Source organism: Stegodyphus dumicola, chromosome X1 (assembly GCF_044657685.1).
Source record: "Stegodyphus dumicola isolate Sdum_Otavi_A_Nest chromosome X1, ASM4465768v1".
Classification (NCBI taxonomy): domain Eukaryota; kingdom Metazoa; phylum Arthropoda; class Arachnida; order Araneae; family Eresidae; genus Stegodyphus; species Stegodyphus dumicola.
Genome location: NC_140780.1, coordinates 213,530,874 through 213,554,331, shown reverse-complemented (window position 1 = coordinate 213,554,331; position 23,458 = coordinate 213,530,874). Strand labels below are relative to the sequence as shown.

Sequence of the window (23,458 nt, the reverse complement as noted above, 5' to 3'; positions counted from 1 at the left end):
ATTATATCCCATTATTTATTTCAATTTAATTGATTAATGCGTTTGTACTAATATTTTCAAAGTTCTTTGAAGCACTTTTTGTGTCCTGAAAATGCCAAGTATTTCCATAAAAACATAAGCAGGGATACAGAATAATTAATTTAATAGTTGATATAATCGAATTTAACTTATTTTATGTCTAATTTTTTACACAGAAATCCTCTGTCTAATTTTTAGCATCTTTTATCGGACGAAATTTTTCAAAGAGGCATGAATTAAAGTCTTGATTGCGCAAAACACATCTTTAAAGCTAAATGTATTCTAAGAAGTACAAAAAATGTAAACAACATTTTGTCCCCCCCCAAATCAGTCATTTAAACCATTCAACTTGTTCAGGAAAAGGATAAACATTGCGAACATAAAAATCTGCCCTTTGTTATATATACTTTAATAAAAGGAAATGTGTTCCTTCTTTTTATAAGAAAGGGAACCCATTTTCCTTTCTAAACTTTTGAAAGTCGCCAACGCTTAAAAAATGATAAACTATGCCAAGGTAGAAACCTGCCTTTTTTTTAAAAAAAAAAGATTCACTACAACAGTTCGCATACGTAGAAACCGTTCCTTTCGATTAGGTTCAATTGACGGATCTGACAACTCAATGCGCATGCGTGGTTAATGTTGGCACGAATAGCTTAAGCGGCTAATCGCAAGGAGGTTAGACTAGAAGGAGGGAAGGTTCAACTCAAACGGTGAAGCTTGGCGGCCATGCTCCCTGTTAGCGCTCTGACTTGTGCAAAGAAATCTGTAATTGCAATATTTTTTTTTCTTTTCTTTCTAAAGCATGTCAGATTGTGTTGTATGTGGATGCACAAAAAATTTTCGAAAAAGATTCCTGGGATTACGTTTCACGCGTAAGTATTGATTTTCTTTTTTTTTTATGTAATTTGATAACTATGGTTAAAAAATATCACAACGTCATGTTGTTTTCTTTCCAGATGTGAAAAAAAGGACCTTTTGAATAATAATCAAAATATGTTAAATACATTTTAATGTTTCTGTTTATAGCTGGCATCTTTGTTCTTTAACATACAATGATGTATGCTAGGATTTGAACTGTATAATTTGAACGTTTTAGGTAATTCGTTTCATAATTTTTATGAAAAGTAAGACGCCAATTGTTACTATTTTTATGAATTGTAAAGGTGTTCAATAAAGTAATACTTTTCTTTATGTATTATTATTCATTTTAAAATTTTGTGAACGGTTAGGAATATAATTTGTGCATTTGATCAAGATAAATTAACTTTTCTGTTGTTAAAAATTTTTTGCATAAATTTACAAATTTGTGGGCAGTATAGCGATAAAAGTAAGTAAAATATTTACACAATTGAACATGTGGAAAGATGTATCCAAAAATTTATATAGTTATATTTCTGTTTTCTTGTTGTTATAAGGTTGTTGGTTGTGAAAAGAATCTACTTAAAACTTTCATTTAAAAAAATGCAACATGTGACTATTTTTTAGATAATTATCTGCTATTAATTTCAGGTTAAAATTATTTTAAATGTTTCTTTAATAAATTTCAATATTGTGAATAAACAGAAATCTTACTTAAAAATTTACTTATTAAAGGAAAAATTGGAAAGTACACCCAACAGGTTGCTAATAAAACCTAAACAAATTCTTGAAATATGAGAAATATTATTTTTAAAGGCTTGAATGTTATGCACATGCATTTAGATTTCGAACTATTTCTTAATGATTTTCAGTACGTAATAAATTACGAATATCATCTTTATAACTTTAAAACAAAAAAACTAACAATAGCGAAGTATTTCATTATAAATTTTACATATTTTTAGTGGAAAATACATGCACGTTTCACTGCCGTAATGCAATGTTTCGAAGTTACAAACATGGACGCCGCTTGTTCGGTGGAGTTTCATTCCCCGATAATGGCGGAAACTGGGAACCTTCCCTCCTTCTATTCTAACGTCCTTGGCTAATCGCACCGGTGGTGCGAATAATATCGGCCACGAGATATATACCTGTTATATGAAGTCGTTGATGGAACTCCAATGAGATACATTCCGGTGAGGTCACGTGATGTAAGAACTGCTAATGTAAACAAACAAGCTTGTGCTGTGGTAGATGTGTTGAAAATTTGTTTATTTTTAATTAGTTATGAAATCTGCATTTCATCTTTAATTACTATTTCATCCATTAATTAACTGTTTATTCATTTGGTTAGTATAATTTTAGTAACTCTTATATGCTATTGTTATCTTTATGATACTCTTTTGTTCGCTGCTTTATCATGGTTTGATTGTTAATATTTATTTATGAATTCTTTCCTTGATCTGATAATTAATTCATTTATAAAAAATGTAAAAACGAATACATAAAATCATCTTTACATATATTGCTCTTCTATACTGAAAAGAAAGTTACAATAAATATTTTTAAGTCATAATTTTATCAGCTTAACAAGCAGAACACTAAATATAGATGGTTTCTGAAAATCGTAATAGTCAAATTTCCGGAGCACTATGAATGCAGTTGGCCGTTAAATCATGTAAGGATAACGATGCCATTGTTCTGCGCAGTTCAAAATTAATATATAATTTTATACAACCTAAAATTTAATTTTTAGAAACTGACTATTATCTTATTGATAGTGTAAACTTCAAATTAACACATTTTGTACACTATAAGTGCCAAAAAGAAAAAATATAGAGATTTGTGCAACTGAGTTCACTGCAGTACTAGCTGTGAAACTAATAATCTTTCATAATATATATTTCTTCATTTTATAATAATAAAGTACTATCTGTATACATTTTAAATATTCAAAAAATAAATTTAAAGTTATTTTTAATCTTGCAAGTTACATAATTTATGTGCAGCATTTTTTATTTTAAAATCATGTAGCTCAAGAAGATTTTCAAGTGTATTTATTGAAAAGATCTACCATAGGAAATAGACTAGTGTAGTTCTAATGCATATACCTGAGGCGCATGTTATCTCAAACTATGGACTGACACAACAATTGATTTTCGAGGACTAAATATGCATGCTAATTTAATATTTAAACTAAAAAACTCAGCAATCTCCCATGAAAATTTAGAATTAAGTATAAATTCTTATAAAAGCATCCTTTTATATTAAAATGTTCCAGAATTACTGATGCTTCTAATGTTACAGCTATTGGTATCCTTAATACCTACAATGGAAGGTATTAAAAAATTAACATTCCGATATTTATGTGTATCATTAAAAATCGATTACAACAGCTAAAATATTAAAACATATCCTGATGAAATTAATAAAATTTTAGCTGCATAAAATACTCTCTGACAATAATTAATATTAATAACAGAAAACTGGCTTTATTTATGTTCTTGCAGATAAACAGATCTTTCACGAATTCAGCTATTTCAGTAATTTAGAACAACTATTTATGAACTATGAATATACTATTATTACACTTACATTTAAAAGTTAGGGAAACGTTATTCAAGGTCTCGGGAATAGTTTTCAATTAACCGATATACACTTAATATTCTTAATGAAAACATTATTAATACTGGTAAGCATCATGCATAAGCAAAATTTATAAATCTTACCTCGTTTTCTGCAGAAATTTGCACAGATGTTTCATAATTAATTGATTTCTTCATTTCGGCTTTAACACAGCTTGTTATAAGTACAGTGCTATACGGCATTACTTTGAAACAAATATTGTTCACATGTTTTTCCTTGAATAACAAAAGACCCTTCTTGTTGACATCAAGGAAAGAGAAATCATTTCCAAGCATATTTTTTAATTTCTCGCAATAGCTATAAATTTCTAAATTCGTAAAAGCAATTAATTTCAGCGGAATATCTGCTATCGACTCCACTGTAAACATAGCACATGCGGATGTTGTTGTTATTAAACCACGTAACCACATTTTTCCTCTTCTTCTCTTGCGGAATATATCTCATTATGACGTAATAGGTTGCGTGATGGGAGATTTGCGAGGGCTTGTGGTGTGTGTTGATTAGAAAGTACATTGCTTGTTTTGTGGTATAGACGGTAGAATGGCTGAATGTGGTACGATTAATTTGAAGTTTCTGTATGATTTGGAATAAAAGGGGAAAAAAGCATTGATTGACTGGTTTGTAAATGAAGGTTTACTTGGTAGCCATTATGAGTGTCCTGTTTGTAGGAAGGAAATGCGTATAGTCGAACGTCCGAAGATATCAGCACTACGGAGGATGTTTTTGACTCTTTGTGAATTTATGTGGCGATGCCAGTATACAGATTCTAGTTCCGATAATTTTGAGGTGGTTTTGGATACTGTTAAGGAATTTTGTTTGACCGGCAAATTTTTATATAAGGTAAGTGGATATTTCCTTTGTGTAGTGCTAAGATGAATATCCTTTTTTATGTTATTTGATTGTTTGATTTAAAATGTAGTTTATCGAGATAATATATTTTTGTTGGCTGTTACTTTGACTTTTTAAAAGAAAACAGATCGATGTGTACATAGACAAAGTCAAGCGAGTGCGCAATGCCAAGTTTCTGCAATTCTCTGATGTTTTTAAGTGAAAATAGGTCGATGTGCAATGCATAAAGTCAAGGAAGTGCGCAACGTCAAGTTTGTGCAATTCTCTGATTTTTCTTAATTGAAAATAGGTCGATGTGTACATGGATACCGAATTTGTGCAATTCTTTGAGTTGCTATTTTGGTCTTGTGTTGCGGCGATTTTTGGCCCGAAAGTCGCCGCTACACAAGGCCAAAATAACAAGTCAAAGAATTGCACAAACTCGGTATCCATGTACCGTCAAAAATCACCAATGTTCGCCAAGGGGCACCCGTAAATATATGTTTACCATATTGTGAATTATTTGTCTCTAGAGGTCGGAGTGCTACGATTTTGACTCTACTCTTATATACGCCCTAAGATCACCACATGTGGCGATATGTGTTCTGCGCTGGTTTTTGGCGCGATTGCGTGTTGTATGGCAATTCTTTTCACGTTTAAAATTCTTTTGCTGGAGTGGTTTAATTGCTCGCTGGTTCGTGTAGTGCGTGTTTTGAAATAGCCTATGTTGCAAAGAGAAACGTGGTTGCAAGAGGGTCTGGGAGATTATTTTTAATGGTTTTGCATGATAGAAGTAAGGAAACGTATTAAAGAGTGCTACAACTATTTTTTCGTATGGCTGGAAATCTTACAAGGATTTAGGAAAAGAAAGTTTTGAACATTTATTTGTGACCCATAGTATGAATTTTGTGGATAGCGAGTCTGGCTGTCATATAAATACCATAGAGAGTACGTGGCGGCATGTTAAAGTTACGTTCTGCTGTCCGAAGAAGCATCAATTATGGTAAGTGCATTTGGCTAATCTTTGGAATATGGTAACAGGTAGTTTGGCGACATTTTGGTAAGGCGATAAAGGTTACTAGCTAGGACTTTAGCAGTGTACATGGATAAAGTCAAGAGTGTGCGCAATGCCATTTTTGTTCAATTCTGGGATGTTTTTTTAAGTGAAAATAGGTCGACGTGTACATGGATACCGTGTATGTGCAATTCTTGAAAACGCGGCAAGCAGTGGGCGATTCTGCACTTTCTCCCAATTTCGCACCTAATCTTCGTCATGATTAAGCACTTTTGTTCCATACAAGTTCTAGCATAAGCGTAATTCGGCTAGCAGATTGTTGGAAAAAAATGTTGAGTAAAAAAAATATGCCTTTACTTCGTGAAAACAAAATGGCGTCCAAAACAAAACTAGCAGGTTGCTGTAGCAGGGTTGGTCGCCAAAACATCGCCAAGTTACCATAATCCAAAGATTAACCGTGCATTTTATTTTATTGTTTTTATTTTGTAGAATGTTATGTTCATTGTTTTTACTATGAATTTCAGTTGTTATTATTGTTTTTGAATTATTTGTAATTTATTTTGTTGATTTGTGCGCAACGTCTAGATTGTGCAATTCGTAGATACTTTTTTAAGTTTAAACAGAATGTTGTGTACATGGTATTTTTTGAAATTTATTGTTGTTATGTTAATTTATTAAAGCGAAGTATGCGTAGTTCGTAGATTCCTTCGCTGACTTGATTGTGCAATTCGTAGATTTTTTTAAGTTAAAACATATCGCTGTGTACATGGATTCTTGTCAAATATTTTTTCTTAGAAACTTTACGTTTTTGCTATCTAAATTTTTTGTTTTTGTTTCGGATTTTAGCTTAAATTGTGTGTTTAAAACGTGGTTTTTGGAGACATTTTAGGCTTAAAGTTCGAAATGTAAACAAAAAATTTAGATAGTAATATGGCACCATGGAGTTTCTCGACAAAAATGTTTGGCGAGAAATTTGGCGACCTGAGGGCGCATATAAGAGTAGTTCCACGAATTTCATTCGCTTTTCTATTTTTCTTATTACATCAAAAATGAAATGTTGAACAAAATATAGCTATTAATCTTTTTAATAATTTTTAGGAAATCACTGAAAGCTCCAGAGATACTTTCGAATAGGTTTCTAAGGGTCTGCTAGCAGAACTAGAATTTGAGTTGTGGCTTTTCAGAGGCCTTGTCCTTGGGTATAGATTTCTGAGTGTTATTCACAGTATCTGAAGTTTTTCTAGGTTACCTACAGTCTACACTCGTTTCCAGTTGAGGATTATTGTCAGGAGCGGGCGAAATTCCTTCATGAGCATCTGAAGTATTATGGTTATCATATGGATGAGTGGATAGTTTAGAAGCACACTGAAGGGGCGAAGCTTAAGATTTTCCGAAGTTTTCTGCTTGAAGTTAAAAAGGATTTTGAGGACATTTCTTATAAATGACAGCGTGAGGGAACCCATAGTTACAGCGGATTCATTTGGAGATCCATCTAACCTCGTAGTCGGCACTTTTTCGCGATATAGCACACTTAACGCAACTTGGAACGAGCTTTTACTCCTTTGAGGAGTAATAGAAACACTGCCAGTTGTTGCACTGATCCATACCATCTTTAAATTTGTATGAATCAATCAAAATATCAAATCAAAGAAGGTTAGTTACATCATAAAATTGTTTCTCATGCACTAATTTTTTACAGTCTCTGATGAAGAACAAACAGCATTTTCTTACAATTATTCAGTGTATAATTAGTCCCAGTGATCCAAACATTGAGCAGTGAAATCTAAATAAATCAGTGTGAAATCTGTTGAAACAAATCATAGCAAAAATATGACAATCTGCAAGATTTGTTCCTTTATTTTACATTTGTCAAGGCTAATTATGCTTAGTGCCACAAAAGCTGGGTCTAGGGCTCATATATTCCTCTATAACATGTCCTAATCTTACTTTTACCTCATAAACAAAAGGAAAATAGGTACTGGGGCTCCAAAAGAATGGTGTGTGTAGGGCTCCGGACTGATTTATGCAAGCCTGAAAATTGTGAAACTTAGGAAATGTGTTTCCGTTAAGAGTTAAACACTTTGAGAAATGTAATAAGAAATTTTTTTTTTTGCTAATAATGTGAGAAAATAATTGAATCTAACAATTTGTAAATAGGAAAATAATTCAGATGCCACTATTCATCATAGAAATACCTAATCCCTCTTTGTTTCTCTGAATCTAAATTTTGCTATATATTCTGAATTTTGACAGACAATCAACTTTTGGTGTAATTACATTTTTATTTGATATTAAGTTACTTTGTGATTTTAAAAATATTTTTGTTTCACATCTCATAGAGGTTCGATGTTTTTTATTTTGATTCACAGGAGAAAATATCATGACAGTTATTCCTTTCAATCATTCCTAAGTCTTGCCCAAATCAACTTTGTCAGTTCATTTCCATCCATTTATGAATATTATTTGTCAACTCTGCTCACGAAAAATAAAATGGCACACTCATGTATGTTTAACAATAACAAAATAAGCTATATTTTCATTCTTGAAATACAAATTATCTCTTCACAAAATATTTTTTTGAAAATGACATCAAACGCACGACTAATACATTTTAATTGTAAAAAACCAAAGAAAAACAGAAAATAAGCCAAAGTTCTTTCACACGAGCATGCCGACCCATCAACCACGCTTTTTTCTCTCTGTTGCCAGATTTCCCATCTCTACGTTCAGATAGAGGTCGTTAGCTTAACCCTTCTTCCGGCAGGGCTGTTTCGGTAGCTTCCCCTTACCAAGTATGAGCATGACAATTAACAATAATTCTTTAAACATTATAAAAATAGGGCTTTATAAATTATTATGACAAAGAAATTAATTACTCTTAAAATAAAAAGGCTGGAACTCAAAATATTATAAAATGAACTGTGTTATATTCATTTATTACATTAATTTTTTGTTATGATAAAATTTTTTGCTTCATAAACACATATGGTTACGTATTTCACTGGTTAAATTTAAATAGAAAAATGATTTGAATATATTTTTCTTACAAGAAAATATATCAAATCTTGAAATCGCGAATTAGTGCATTAATTGATTTCTCCCATATTGTTTTGGATGACACTATTTATTGTTACAACTTGACATCCCAGTGGTTTTCATATTTCCTTTGTTCTTTTTTTAGAAGCTCTTTTAGCAAAAATATGAATTTGAGTATCTGGATTTTGGGAAGCAGATGCCACAACCTTCGTTTTTACATAATGAAATTAACACATAAAGCAATTGATGAATAAAAAATTAACAGAAAATTTTCACTGTTACAGTTTTTCCAGAAACAGGTTTGCATAAAATGCGATCTTGCTGGATCACGCTATTCAGAGGTCAAAAGCAAAACATGAATCTTTCTTAGATCGGACTGGCTATTTGGGAATGAAATTAGTGTTTTCTTGATGCATAACATGGATACTAGCCAATTTCCCATAGAAAGTCCTCCATGAAAACATTCTATCCCTTATGTAGACAGCCCTCACATGCCAAATAATCCAGTCTTACTCAGTAAATGGTTGCTATGAAGTTAATGGTTTATAAATTAAATGGCTTGAAGAAGAAATGCATTAAAGAGTTTAATTTTAATGTGCTATACATTTAATTTCACTCAAGTTTGTGACTGCTATGCACGGAAGTTCAGATAGCTGAGAAAATGAAGGATTTGTAAGGAATTAATAAATGATTTAGCAGAAATGAAAATAACAGGATGCAAATTTTAACAAATCAGGATTTTTTATTTATTGATGAAGGTTTACATCATCAGTTTTATCAGTCATATTAGTCAGCCACAATATTACCTTAATTACCAAAAAATTAGAGCCAATGGAAAGAATTAGGGATTTAGCGATATTAAACGGAGAGGGAGGGGGAAAATTTCAGAATATATATATATATATATATATGTTTTATAAAAGTTACACAGTCAAACAATTTTGCTTATGAAACTTCTAATATAAATGTACATTTTAATGTGAGATAAGCATTTTTTATACAGTAAGAACAGTGTTTATTCATTTTCTTTTCAAATTTTTGAATTACTCATATTTGTCAGCTAAGTAAAGCATGGTGTACTATTAGCATGATTTATTTCTGTATGTTCACTAATTATATCTACAGTACAAAGTAATCAGGGCGTCCATTATCCGGAATGATCTATAATCCGGACCTCAAAGCCACAAACTTACGCATGCGTGTAATGCGTTTACGCATGCGCATAAAGCGTTTACACATGCATGCTTCCGATAGTGAAGAAAATAACAGAGAACGTTATTGAAAACGAAAAAATTTCGATTGACAAGTTAGTCGGTATTCTCGACACAGCAATTACAGGACTTGAACGGTGGAACTTTGTAACTGAACAAGAAATGATGTCTGTTTATAGAATTAAAGAGAAAGTATCAGCACAAAAAAACGAAGCAAATTAAACAACTTACACTGAAAGAGATGTTTACTAAAGTAAACAAACAAATATTAAGCTTGTTTTCTTTTGTAAATTTTGTTACCCCTTAGATCATAATTGCTCTTTATTTCATAAATTATGGTTTCATATTTTTAATTGTATAATTTCTGCATGATATCTTACCAGATTCAAATTGATGATCTATAATCCGTAAAAACCCCTAATCTGGAATCGCTGAAGTCCTGACAAGTCCGGATTACGGACTTTGTACTGTACCTGTTAGTCTGTAACTTAACAAGTCATTTATTGATTTCTTAAAAATAATAAACAATAATTATTATGATAGAAAAACTTTAAATATGTGCAAATTTTGTAAAAAAAAATTCAAAATAAAATTTTACATAAAATTCCTGTTAATTTAGGGCTCTCTTTAAACTAACAATTATTATTGGTACCAATACAACTAACAATAAAAAATAAGCTAATTACTTAAGACACATAGGCATTCATTTACATACTTATGAAATTTATGATTTAAGTACTTAAAAATATTTAGTAGAAATTTAAGTACTTCAAAATAAAGGAATATGTTTTTTGAAAAAGAATACTGGTCGATAAGGTGATGAATTGTAATCATTGTGCTTTTCATCCACTTTATGCGCTTAATTTATGCCTTAATATAGGATCAAACTTTTAACAGATGTCACTAGCTTAATATAGGACCAAACTTTTATCTTCTATCATAGTACGTGATGTAAATATGAGCTAAGCTTCCTTTAGAAAGTCTTCCATGTACGCATCTTTTCCCTTGTGTACTTTGTTGCAGTCATTTAAATAGATAAAACTTTTATCTTAATACCTGTATGAAACTTTAAAAGGCCAGCTAAATTTCATATGCACAAAAAGTTAAAACCATGTTAAATTTTGCATCATATAAAATATTTATAGAGAAAAACTATGGACAACAGAATGCAACGGTTTTATGAGCATTTCTGCAGCTTTCCTCATTCGTTAATAAATATGAGCCAGTTTCCCAAATTCCTCAATATAGGTTATATTCTCAAAGCAGATCAGTTTCTTCCACTTTGTAATAATAAATTATTTATCAGTATAGTTATGTTTATAAGAGTTAATTTTTTTCCTATCAACTATCATTTTTCAGCTACGAAATTGAATATATGTCAGGAGTAGATTTAATACTTTTAGTTTCATATAATATACAATTTGTATTACTCAGAATGAAATAAGTCAATGATTTCTTCCCGATCCTTTTAAATGCTACAAAAAAATGAATAACAGCCAATAACAGGATTTGAAGATTATAAAATAATAACAGATCTAAAATGCTTAAGCTAGGAATGGAATAAACAAGAATTTCAAGACAGAAAATAATGCATTTAATAGCATAATGTTTTATAAAATTTTATTTTTGAACATTTAAATTCTAAATGTGTACAAGATATAAATGCAGAAAAATGCATCGCATACAAAAGGTAAAAAATGTCACTCACATCCTCAAGTTTTCGTATTCTCCCTTTTTTAAGATTCCATATAAATATACCGCTTTTTGACGTAGCAGCAGCCAGACAGTCCATATCTCCTGGTGCCCACGATAAAGAATAGATTATGCTGGCATCACCATGTGAAGAGTCAACCTACGAAACATAAAAAAAGTACAGAAACATGAATATTTAAAAATGTCTGCTGATTTACTCACTAGAAAGGGTCAATATTTTTTAATGTCTTTGCATTAAAGAATGAGGCCTGGAGGAGAATAAACTCAACCATGATGTATGTAACTTAGCTAAGAGCGAGCAACCATATGCTCTTACATCAAGTCAGAAATCATTCATACTAATAAAGCAAAAACGAAATAACTTTAGGGTTACACTAAAGCCAAACTCTGCTTGGCGTAAAACAATGCTGCCAAGCAATACTCTTTCAGACACCGAACAAGGCTGGTTTGGATTATTTAGATTATAGCAAAACCTACATGGGCTATCTGCCTAAAGGAAGGGATGTATTCATGCAGAACATTACAAGGGAAATTGGCTCATACTTACAGCTCAAAAATAAGCCATGAAATTAAACCTCAGAAGCTCCAGTGTAGCTAGCATGTTCCCTGGAATTTAAACCCAGGTCAAACTAGAAGCATTAAGCATTTTAACATGAAGTAATCGTAGTTAGAACAGCAAGCAGTCTAGCAATGGCTTGCAACACATTTTGGTGATTTCTTGTGTCATACTAACAACTTTCTAAATTTAGCACTTCTATACTTGAGACTTTGGAGGCTTTTTAACTTTTTTCAAGTACTATGTTTTCCTGACATTTGAATGTTTCAGAAGTATTGCTGGGCTAAATATTTCTTAAATAACTGGCCTTAGACCTATGGTTCCAATTTAACAAATGAAGAGTACAAAATACACTTTCCATTTATGTTTCAGTAATGTAACTAGTAAAAATGCACGAAATTTAAATTTTTATAACTGCATTCAATAAGACAACCCTTATTGAACTTAAAAATCTTTCTGAAAGAACAGGTTCTGCAATATGCAGAAATGGCCCTGAAAAGAGTTGTCAAAATTATGTGACTTATACCACTTTTTCACACAATAAAGTGAATGGCAGAAATATTGATTTTAAGGGGCCATGTAAAAATGAGTTTCTTAACATGAAAAATTCCAAATTTGAAGCATTTCTTCAAATATAAAATTTATGAATTATGCTTTTTTACTAACGCTTTGCTCCCACTAATGGCCGAGTGGCTATGGCAGCCCAAAACTAATAGTTCGACAGAGGTTCAAATTTAGACAAATTGGTTGATTGCATGGTTGAGTTTTGTAGCTTTCTTTATATGCAACATAAATATCCAATTCCTCTTAAAAAGTTCTCCATAAAGTCATTCTTTCCCTTAGGTAAGTAGCCCTTGTGTGCTTTGTCATATTCAAATAACTTAACCTATTCTAATGTTTTTCTGCCATAAAAATTATCTGTTAGAAATATGCACTCAAAATCTTAGCATACATAACTGACTGTAGCACTTAAGGTGATCAATACTTAGAGTGGGGTTTATCTTCAAATTTGAAAAGATCTCTAGCATACCGCAAAACTGGCACAAATGTCTGACAGTATTTCAAATGAATTTAGATATAGCTATTTATAAACCCAGTCCATATAAATAAATGCCAGGACTTGAAATCAGCAGGGACAAAAAGAATCCAACTGTCAACTAACTACACATACAAATATACAAAATGCAACTACAAAATTCTATGGCCAAATTAAAAAAAAATTTTTTTTGAAAATAACAACTTTATTATTATTTTGCCCTGCACATACATTCCTTTTAACAATGCATATCTACTGAGACATTCATAGACATTCTTGATGTTTTCATTGAAACCAACTAACTTGGAATACCGTTTCATTTTTGCGAACAAACAATACCTAGATATCTCCCTTATCCTTCAGATTTATTATAAAAATAAAAAGAAATTGCGGTTAGGTGATGTTGAGGAAACTTTCAGATCCATTCATAGGCCATTGGAGCCTGCGTACTTTGATCAAATTGCCACACCCAAATTTAAAAAAAAAGAAAAAAAATTCAATAATTAATAAAATTTTTATTTCATACTCACTAAGTACTTACTTATGACAGATTGTATAAAAAGTACCTACATATGACAAGTATTTAAAATGAATTTAAAATATTTTAGGTGTGGTATCATGAGAGTCAGTCTGTCCGTCCTTGATTTTGTCGCCCGCATACTTTTACGCACTGCATCCCCGCTAGGCATGGCCCTGCATTTAAGGTTAACTGGAGTTCACCGATGGAAGGCTACTGCATCGAATGGGGTCAGGTGAAGGAAGTTTGGAGAGACAGCCTTGGCCTGTAATAGGCTGTGGAGCTTATGAAGAAGAAAAAAAAATAAATTGCAATGTTTCTTAATATCAGGCTATCTAGATAGTCTGAAAGTTTCACTTGTCTTAGACCTAATTATATATATCACTCCTTTTTAAAAGCCTGAAATATTAGAGGTGGGCACAGCTGCTCTTTTATGGGCTCAGATCAGAAACATTCATTCATTGAACAAAATTGTTTCTTTTTTATCTCTCATCACTCACTGACAATTAATCTGGTGAATTAAGATCAAGAATGAGGAGTGAGTCAAGATCAGTGTGTGAGAATGGAGCAAAGAATAGAAAGAATTGAATGAGCAGAGAGATCGTAAATATCAAACCCAAACTGTTAATTTCTAGAACTGATTTCTTTCAATCATATTTTTGAAATTCTCTAAAACCTCCTTTCTACATAAAATTGACAATAAAATTTTAGAATAAAGAATGCAAAAAAAGTTGGGAAATTATAAAAATTAAGCTCATTTTTAACATGGGATGATAAATATTCTTTTTTCTAAAATGGGAATTGAGCTTTCCTCACATGTTTGCAACAAGATCTCTCAGTGGGTGAACATAAAAGAATGACCACTTTTTTTTTAACAAATCGGTGCTTCCTTGTTAGAAAAGTAAACTCGTTCTTTGAATCAGTTCACAAACAAATAGCATATGTCTAACTGATATATTAAATTGTATACTGATGCTAACATATTATAATTACAAAAGAGATTGACAAGATGCAGCTACAAATTCATTAAATGGCACTTTTTGTTTAAAGGGATTTTTGGCTAATCTTTGGAATATGGTAACAGGTAGTTTGGTGACATTTTGGTAAGGCGATAAAAGTTGCTAGCTAGGACTTAGAGTACACTTAGTAGTGTACATGGATAAAGTCAAAAGTGTGCGCAATGCCATTTTTGTGCAATTCTGAGAGGTTTTTTTTAAGTGAAAATAGGTCGATGTGTACATGGATGATACTGTGTATGTGCAGTTCTTAAAAACGCGGCAAGCAGTTTGCAATTCTACACTTTCTCCCAATTTCGCACCTAATCTTCGTCATGATTAAGCATTTTTGTTCCATAAAAGTTCTAGTATAAGTGTAATTCGGCGTAGCAGATTGTTGGGAAAAAATGTTGAGGGAAAAAAAAAAAAAAGCGCCTTTACTTCGGGAAAACAAAATGGCATCCAAAACAAAACTAGCAGGTTGCTGTAGCAGGGTTGGTTACAATATTTTCGCCAAAAAATCGCGAAGTTACCATAATCCAAAGATTAAACGGATTTTTTTATCTAGATAGTACATAGTTAAAATTAAAAAAAAAAAAAAAAAAAAAAGAAGAATTTAAATTAGAAACAGTCCTTTAAATTATATAAATATATACTAATAAATTAAACAATAAAAAATGCATTAGCTCCCTTTTAAAAGCACATAATTATTAAAATGCTTTCTGTTTTAATTTCCCAGGTCTTTGTAATGTTTTCTTACATTCCAGTTAAAAGCAAGCATTAGAGTGTGTGTATACAACTAGCAAGCAGTTATCTTTAGAATTAAGAATTAGTTAAATAATTGATATTTCTCATGCTTATTAAATTTTCATCTGGTACAGAAACAAGAGACTATCAGAAAGCTCTTGACAGAAGGATGCATTCAGTCACTGTAATTTGCAGAATGTCAAGGGCTAGATAACTTCTATACATGCTTTTATCACAGTGGTATTCAAACCTTATGGCAATATAAACCCATAAAAATGCAAATGGCATGCCGAAATAATTTTGCAACCCCAATCAAAGCATTGACACTTAGTTATATACCCTAAAAATTACCCTTTTTTATAAAATTTTAACCACCTTGCAACCTCACTATAAATTTTCATGATCGTAAATGGGATTGTGACCCATAGTATGAATATCACTGTTCTATCACATAATAATTAAAAGAAATATATCAATAAATATCATGTAAATAAACTATTAATATAACATTTTAACAAAATTCAGAAAAACCTTCACACATATGTTTCTCAAAGAATATTTTAATGTTTATGCTGATACTTTCTACAATATAGTTTAATAAAAAACACTTTACCATTAGCAGTGCAAATATGGCTTAGAAGAGAACGAATACTGCTATATGTTCTACTACAGTCGAGACATTTTAGTCTGTCTTCATTTTTATGAACCAAGGAATGTTTTTCTAAATCGCATTCTTGATAAAATCCTTTATTGCACACTGTGCAAAGAAATGGAATTCCCATGCTGCTGTGACGGTGGTTGTGATGAACTCGCAGATACCTAATACTTTTAAAAGTTGCTTTGCATATTGTACAAACACAAGTCTTTGTATTGGTGTGAATTTTACGATGAGAATTTAAATCAGCCTTTGTTACATATCTCTTATCACACATTGGGCATGGAAATGGCCGGTTTATATTATGCATTTCCCTATGCCGATCCCGCCTCTTTTCTGTTGTAAAAGTTTGGCCACATACATCGCAAGTATTAGCATGTGTTAAAACATGTCTTTGTAAGCTACTTTTGGTGGTAAACTTTTTACCACACATCACACATGTATGTGCCTTTTCTTTTGTGTGAGTCACTTGATGTTCTCGCAAATGTGAAATTTGTGTAAAGGCTCGCTGACAGATTTCACAGCTGTATGGTTTCTCACCGGTATGAATCTGATAATGCTTTCGACGAGCACTTTTATCCAGAAATTTTCGTCCACAAAAATCACATGGATAGGGTTTCTCACCAGTATGAGTAAAAGAGTGCTGTTTAAGGTCACAATTTAATCTAAAGCCACGACCACAAATATTACATACATATGGTCTTTCACCAGTATGTATCATGATATGCCTTAAAAATCGATTTTTAGGGAAAACATTACCGCACATATTACACTCAAGATTCTCAGATCCTTCGTGTTTCATCTTATGTAATGCTAAATTATACTTTCGCTTGAATGTTAAGTTGCACAAATCGCACTTAAGCATTTTAGGATCAGATTCATTTTGATCACTGTTCATGTTAATGTTATATGAGTTTTCACTACAAACTGCAGTAGACACAGCATTCAACATTGTTTCAGATATTTACCTGACAACTTCACAGCGCTTTCGCTTCTCGCAGTATTAGGCGTTAAAATCCGAAAGTTAAGCCGTTAGACGCGACATCGATTCTAATTATCCTTCTTATTTAATACCTTTCTTTAACTCGAAACGGTGTTCTCCTTGCTCTTTAGCCAATGTTTCCCTCTTATTTAATTAATTTTTATTTCAATGATGTGGAGGTAATTCTGATTTTATTACAGCAGTACTCCGTAAACAAAACAATGTCATCAAAATTAAATCTCCACAGTGTCTACCTGTCAGACGACGGACGGTTAACAGATCCGCAATGGAAATGCTAGACGACCGAGTAGATGCCCAGAGACGTGTTTGGCATTTCAGAACCCGGTTTTTTCCTAACGTGGCCGCGTAGCCAAAGAACGTCTATAGTCACAATACATATTCTTTGGAGTAGCCAACAAACAGACTTTCATCATTCGATTTGGGGTAGGGCCTTGTTACCCAGGTATCCAGGTGTTACACCGTTTAACACAGACAGACAAAGTAGACAGATCGTGGTGGTAGGTATAGATGCGATTTCTGTTGGTTCTTGTTGTATGCTGAAATTAAATTTCTCACGCATTTTCTGGCTAAATTAATAATTTTTTAATTTAATTATGTATTTGAATTTGAATCTATAGAAGAATATAAAGTCAAATTTGATAAAGCTATAGTTTGCGTCAATTCTTTTATAGTAAAGTAAATCACAGCAAATAGGAATATATTAAGTAATGAGAAATCAAAAATAAAACTTCTCAAACTTGAACTAATGAAATTTAGCGGTGAAGTTAAAGAATGGTTGGGTTTCTGGAGTCAGTTTAAGCGAATTCACGATCATAAAGAAATTGAATTCTAAGACAAATTCCAATATTTAATACAGTGTATGTTGCCTGGTACAAGAGCGAAAGAGATCGTCGATAGCTATTCACATACGGGAGAAAATTGTACAAAAGCGATTGAAAGCCTCAAAGCAAAATTTGGCTGTGAGAAATTGATAGTGAAATACTATGTTCGTGAACTATTAACTTTAGTTGTTAAAAATGCTACCAAATCAAGGCTTAGTATCACTCAATTATATCATAAACTTGAATCCAACCTTAGATCATTAGAATCCATTGGGATGACCTCGAGTCCTGTATTCCAGAAGACGTGTTGAGAGTTTGGTCGAGAAACTCAGTAAATGAAGAGAAATCATATAGTGCAAGACTGAGCCCTTAGAAAATTTTCAAATTTTCTAAGAGTTGAGGTCGAAGGGGAAGAAAGAATAACTCTAGCAAAGTCAGGTATGAAGCAAAGTGATCCCTATAGAAAATCGCATAAGGATAAAGAACTTATTACTATACCTACTGCAAGCAACTTTTTTTCGGGAGCAAAAGAAATAAATAACAATAACGTTGGAAATTGTATTTTCTGTGAAAAATCTCATCAAAGCAAAGATTGCTACAAAGCACAAAATTTAAGTCATGATGAAAAATTGAAAATTATGAAAGAGAAAAAATATTGCTTTACGTGTTTGAAAACAAACCATCGAGATAAAAATTGTAAAAGTAAAGTTCTATGCATGTTTTGTGGTAGGAAGCATTACATTGTTTGTTGTCCAGAATTTAAGCAGAAATCAAAAGTTCCTGTCACGTGCAATCAAAAAATTGTGACATTAGCACTCTTTCTTCAACAGACACTTCAGGAAGAGTTTTGCTTCAAACTTTACTGGTTGCCATTCAACATGAAGGAAAGAAACTTCATCTTCGAGCTTTGATCGATACTGGATCTGAATATTCCTATGTTTTAAAATCAATAGTAGAATCTTTAGGAATGAGAAGATCAGAAGCTCATAAAAAATTAACACATAACATAAAAAATTAATTAATAAATGTGTTTGGAGGAAGGACATTTGATATGAATCCTAAATGTTATAAAATAAATGTTGAGAATCTTCATACTGGTTATAGCTGCAAGATTCCTGTGTTAAATCAGCCTATAATTTGTGGATCTCTACCTAGTCTATAGAAAGGCCCTTGGATATCAGAATTAGCTGGAAAGGGAATTCATATCACAGATGTTGATTGTGTCAATCCACAGACTGATCTTTTGATAGGCTCAGACTTTGCAAGATATATTTATACCGGAAAAACATAGAAATTAAGTACAGGCATTTTTGTCATGGAAACACTGCTCGGATGGGTTTTGATGAGTAAATCGCCAACAGTTGGAGGTAAAAATTCTATTGCTGTTGTAGTTACCTCACTCTTAATTCGCAATCAAGATATCTGAAACCTCTGGGAGTTAGAAACTATTGGCATTACAGATCCATTTGAATTGAAATCTAGAAGCGAAATTGATAAGGTCGAAAAAGATCATTTTATAGCAAATTTAAGAGAAGATGAAGATGCTGACTATTTAAAATGTTTGAATGGTCAAGAAAAAGAAATACCAAAGGAAGTTAAGAAAGATATGTCCTTTTTGAAGAAGTTTAGGAATGATCCAAACCTGGATGAGAATAAGAAAATTTTGAAAGATTTTATTTTAGATAAGAAGTGTAAAGGAAAATATAAAAATGGTGAGATTCCGACTTATGAAGAAACAGATACTGCAGTGTCAAGTGATGATGAAAAAGATATGAAAAGGAAAGAATTGTTTGAACGTAAGTATATTTTCCGATTTGAAGAGCCGGATTCAGAATTCATTAAACGATATCGAAGGATGATTGAAGATTCTCTCAGACGTGTTGATAATAAAAGAAAGAAGAATCATGAAGAATACATTGAGAGAATTAAAAGAAAGAAAGAGCAAAAAAGAGAAGATATAAAACGTTTAAAAGATTTAAAGAGAAAAGAACTTGAAGAAAAAGTTTTAAAGTTGAAAGAAGTGCCTGGTCAAGATGATTTGAACCTTAATAAAGATAATATTGAAAGTGATTTTGATCCTCAAAAACATGACCAGAAAACGAAACTGCTTTTTAATGATAATTATTATGCTATTCAAGAAGAAGAATGTCCAAAATTTCCATATGAGGAACTCGATAATGAAGCTTCCATTGGATTGGACCAAGTAAAAGTGATGAGTATGGTGAAGAACAGCTTGAAGAAAGTGCTTCTGAAACATCCGGTGTTGAGATTACAAATTCCAAAATTTACTCTAAATCACAGGTTAAGAAAGAAATGATTTGAGTCAACTTACACAGGAAGGATAAAGGTTAGAAAGAAATCCTTATTTCATAAAGTAATTTCTAAACCTAAACCATTTGTGATACAGATGGCAAAACGTTTGATGACTATTTGGATGAGTGCTATAGATTAGATTATGAAGTGGTCGAGCTATAAAAGTGCCTTCTATATTCAAGGACTTTGAACTTTAAAACAGTCTTTTAAGTGAACTTCAAAATGGAATTTTAGATTATATTTTAGATTAATTAAATATTTGTTTTGATAAAAATCCTGTTATCAAAAGGTGGGAGTATGTAAAGTATAGCATTGCTCATATACATTCAAACAGTGTAATATTAATTTCCTTTTTAGTTTTGCTTTGAGTGGCAACAGCTGTAAAACATTATTATTTTGGTAGAATAAACTTGTTTGGTAGTGTTTAAATTTTTGAGAGATTATTTAGGTAGAAATGAGTTGATGAATGAACAAAATGGTTTACATTTACTGTCGTATCTAACAGTGTGTTCTTGTTTATGAGATTTTTCAAATTTATTATGAGTGAGAATTTAAGCGAAATATTAAATGAATGGATACCAGTTATCGGCATACATATTCAGTTGTTACGCTTGAAAAAACAGGAGACGAGCAGTTCTTGACGGTTCGACTCAGTAGTAAATACGATGCATTCGTCGGAAAATTCACCGACTACAGTAAAACAAACTGCATTGTTGGCAAGACTTAACCAGATCTTATGTCACTTGAAAAAAAAATTAAACGTTTCCCAACGCAATGATTTTTTACTAAAAAGCACTTGCAAATGCTTCAGATAAATTCGAATCAAGGAATCAGATTTACAATGCATTTGTGGGTAAAAATTGCGAATCATTCTCAAAATTTCCCTGCTAAAATCAAGACAAAACAGCTTAAATATCCTTTTAATACTTCGTTCAGTGCACATATTTCATAATTATTAAAATAACTCGCACAATTGTTTGATTGCTTAAAATATGAATAATAAAGTTTATCTATAAAGAAATACAAACACCTTCAAAATAATTTTATGTGTACATATTATGTAATGTATTTTCTCCCTCCTTTTCGCATGCCTTCGTGATGTAACTGGAAGCACACTCGACGCGTATTTAGGAGGTCCGCAGTTTGAATGTCCGCAAGGGCACTGTTAATCTCTTCAGTTCCTGACATTGAAAAATTCTAAAAGACTGAACTATTTGTGCCCGAACTAAAAGGAAGGTGGTGGACGATAATTCATCTACACCAGAATTTGGTGATTAGGTACCCTCATCCCCAGTCGCTCTTAAAAAGGGGGAGTATATAAGGCATTTTTTCGCTCCTTTCCTCATGCTTTTGTGGTCTAATTGGAAGCACTTTAAACGCGTATTCGGGAGGTCCGAATTCCGAATACCGGCAGAGGCATTGTACATTTTTCAAGTTCTTGCATCAATATAACCTAATGACACTACATAGATTTCATCCATTAACGACCAATATGTATAGAATCTATATTTGTTTAGCCATTTTTTATGGATGTTTATTCCACCAATTCAATACTTTCACTGCATTTTTGTTCTAAAGTGCTACATTTATAAATTTATTCTGGAAAAACAAATTTCTTTATATATTTGTTCCGCTATTTCAGTGAGCCCCCCCCAGAGGCTGAGCAGTTAAGTCACTGAATTCTGGGTACTGAAGTTAAGTCATTGAATTATTCAACCTGGGTTCAATTCCAGGCAAATAGATGACTGCATGGATGTTTCCGTGGATTTATATGTGTAACGTGGATACAAATCAGTTTCCCTTAGAAAATCCTTAAGAAAGGCATCCGTTCCTTTGGGACAGATATCCTTTGCGTGCTCAAATAAACCAAACCAAAGCTGTTGTCTCAGTGAAAGTTTTGATTGCAATTTCATTTAATAGACATTGTAAAACGTTTTAGCATCTGTTTGTAGTCCTTCTTTCAAAAGTAAAGCACTTTCGTTGAGCTAAAATACTTAGAAAGAAAACGGAAAAATTCTATTGGAAATATAATTAGACACAGAATCAGAAAGCAAACTGCGTCTCCCAAAACTATGAGTTACCTTTTCCTGCTGACAGTCATTTTAAAATGTTTTAGAATGTATTTTTCATCTTTGTGACAAATGTTAAGTGTTTTCATTCTGTAGAAATGATAAGAATACGGAAAAATTCTAATGGAAACAGAATTCAGTTTAGAATCGAAATTGGGAAAAATGGCATCCGAATTAGGCTGGTCATCAAATTACTAGTAACTGAAGAGTCACCAAGTATGTATTTCATACTTTATGTACTATTACTGTACTTTAATATGTTTAGATTTATGCTTTATGAAAATATGTGTTAGCAATTAATTAGTTCCTTTATTAAAAACACATTCCGTCAAGCATTAATTGTTAAATACTTGCTTTATTCAGAAACATTACCGTCAACATTACTGCTCAAAAACATTACAGTTCAAATTATTATCGTTTTGAAAAAAACTGTTGTTGCTAATCGGGAAAATACATTTTAAATAAAATTAATACGTTGCGTTTACATTCGGGCATCCTGACTTAGTTACGACATTAAGACTTAATATTTAAAAAAATTAAATCTGTAATATTAATGTTTATAGTTCGAAAGCAACGTATTAATTTTATTTAAAATGTATTTTCCCATTGGCAACAACAGTTTTTTTTCAGAACGATAATAATTTGAACTGTAATGTTTTTGAGCAGTAATGTTGACGGTAATGCTTCTGAATAAAGCAAGTATTTAACAATTAATGTTTGACGGAATGTGTTTTTAATAAAGGAACTAATTAATTGCTAACATTTGTTTGCCATAAAAGCCAACATATTTTCATAAGCCTATCTAAACATATTAAAGTAAAATATCTTATACGATTATGAAATCCCGTTGATCATGAAAACCGTTTTAGGTCCCGCCAAACTTAGCCAATCATTCTGGTAGAAATTTGAAAGAACCAGTCTCTCTTTATTTAGCTAGATAAACAAGAGTCACAAATTACGGATATAGCATATAATAAACTTAAAAACCATTTTGTAATAATTTTTCATGTTCCCCTTCCGCTGTTTATTCAATTTCAAATAAAGTCACATATCAGGGAACCCACTAACGCACAGCTTTCTTGATGGTTGAAACCTATAATTTTAAAAATGCCTCACTGCTTGCTGTCCGTTTAGGAAAGGTCCCAAATTTCGGTCATTGAGAAATGAGAAATTTCGGTCATTGAGAAATGAGGTCAATGAGAAAGGCGACAGCTTTGGTGCTGAGTCATAGTTCTGTTTGTGCTTTATGATGATTGTGCAAGTCTCATTTGCTTTGTATTCGTTAAATTTTTTTAAAAAATATTTCGGTTAGTTCAGTGCTAGATAGTGGGGTTTCTACTACAAGTGCTAGGTAAATAGGACAAAATACATGCGCTTTTTGGAAATATTGTCTCCCCTCTAGAGGAACAAAATCATAAGTG

At 32.0% G+C, this 23,458-nt stretch overlaps 1 protein-coding gene across 1 annotated transcript in view; it reads right to left on the bottom strand.

Moving 5' to 3' along the window:
* LOC118200694 (WD repeat-containing protein 17-like) overlaps window positions 1–23,458 on the bottom strand; it is a 326,195-nt gene that overhangs the window by 191,576 nt on the left and 111,161 nt on the right. Inside the window, exon 7 of the mRNA XM_085808418.1 lies at window positions 11,321–11,464. Coding sequence (XP_085664544.1) covers window positions 11,321–11,464 — 144 coding nt within the window. The remainder of the gene's footprint in view (window positions 1–11,320; window positions 11,465–23,458) is intronic.